The 1577-nt window shown below is 41.3% G+C and overlaps 1 protein-coding gene across 1 annotated transcript in view; it reads right to left on the reverse strand.

The window, feature by feature from the left end:
* NFS1 (NFS1 cysteine desulfurase) overlaps positions 1-1577 on the reverse strand; it is a 12843-nt gene that overhangs the window by 3082 nt on the left and 8184 nt on the right. The window contains exons 8-9 of the mRNA XM_009329353.1: positions 1361-1466; positions 1102-1183 (exon numbers count right to left, since the gene is read on the reverse strand). Coding sequence (XP_009327628.1) covers positions 1102-1183; positions 1361-1466 — 188 coding nt within the window. The remainder of the gene's footprint in view (positions 1-1101; positions 1184-1360; positions 1467-1577) is intronic.

Genomic DNA, 1577 nt, shown 5'->3' on the forward strand with positions numbered 1-1577 from the left:
TGCCAAACACAAGCAGGAGGAATGCAGACTAAGAGGTAGCTGAAGTGAAGGCCATGACAAAAAGACAAAGGAGCCAAGACAGAACTAGCCAGAGAAGGTAACATACCAACAGTAACATTAAAAAAAGAAAAGACTTTACAAGCTGCTGTTTGACAACAGAACAAATAAATGAAAAACAGTGCACAGAGGAATCCAGAGCAAGAAGATCTAGTTATAGTCGTCAGTAGAGAGAACTTCCATCTTGAAGCAGTAGGCAAAACTGGTTACATGTTGTTACTCAATTTTTACAGGTAGCAACATGCAGCACAAACTGGAGAGCTGTTTACAGCTCTCTGGTGCACAAAGCAGAGCCTCAGAAGAGACCTTCAAATTACAGAAGTGTTTGGCTTCAGAGACAGTCATGTGAAGACTTGTTCTTCCTGTTCACAGTGCCAACATATTCCTCATTAAGATATGCTGACCGCTTTATTCTCGAAGGTGAGGAAAGGAGGGCATCTTTACACTCCATTAACTTCATCATAAGCATCAAGTTTGTCTTAATAACAGAAATGTTACTCGTCACTCCTGTAGAGTCAACAGAGCTCCATAAAAGTGTATTCAATTTTCTTTCTGCTTTTGCATTAAACACAGGCACTATGAGCTAATTTAATTCAGATATTGTCCAGCCTTGCTAGATTCTAGTTAGGATCTAAAAACACTGGTGGGAAACCCTGCTGAAGGACAGAAGCTGCTCAAATGCTGGTAGCCTTTAGAATGAAAGTGTCACCAGCAGTTACAAGCCAAGGCTACTCAGATTGCAGGTAACCAGTCTGCAAGGCTGGCAGGTAGGAATTTCTAGGTTGGTTTTTCTGGTTTTGTTTGGGTTTTTTGGGGATTTTTTTTTTTTTTTTTTGCTTTCAGGATGAGTAAATTTGACCTTCATTTGAAATGTGCCACTTCAGAGAAACGCCATCTTAGAATGCAATCAACGCCAGGCTGACTCATTAACCAAATGTGCAAATATGGGGCACAGAGGAGACCACTCCTTAGTTTGTACCTCCATTAGCAGATGTTATTTTCTCTCCAAAATACACTGCTATCCTTCCCACACATCCCACCTACCTTCCTGAAGACAGAGCCACATCTTTCAGAGCCATCAGAAGACTCTCCCCTTCCACATACGCAAAAGATAAATTGATGCATCCTACATAGAAATAAATGAAATAGAAAAAAAAAATTTCCGTCAACTGAAATCTAGGGCAAATCCTACCCCACGTGGCAGTACTCACACTATGCATAGCTAAAGTGCATTATTACACCACGGCCATCAACACTGAGGAGCTAGATGGTTCTAACGGGCTCAGGATTTTGCTAATGTTACCTGGATATCGATGCTCTCTATCGCCGTTCATAACCACATCAGGAACTTCACTCATTATTTTTGTAACCAGTCGCTCTGCCAGTTGTGAGATTCGCTTATGGTCATACTAGCAAAGAAACCAGAAAAGAGTCCAAAATAATAAACAGTGCACACTTTGACCTCACTCAAACTGCTTTGTGTCACCAGCCATGAGCAGACTGAAGTAGCTGATGTGGTT

This window comes from Pygoscelis adeliae, unplaced genomic scaffold (genome assembly GCF_000699105.1).
Source record: "Pygoscelis adeliae isolate BGI_AS28 unplaced genomic scaffold, ASM69910v1 Scaffold407, whole genome shotgun sequence".
Classification (NCBI taxonomy): domain Eukaryota; kingdom Metazoa; phylum Chordata; class Aves; order Sphenisciformes; family Spheniscidae; genus Pygoscelis; species Pygoscelis adeliae.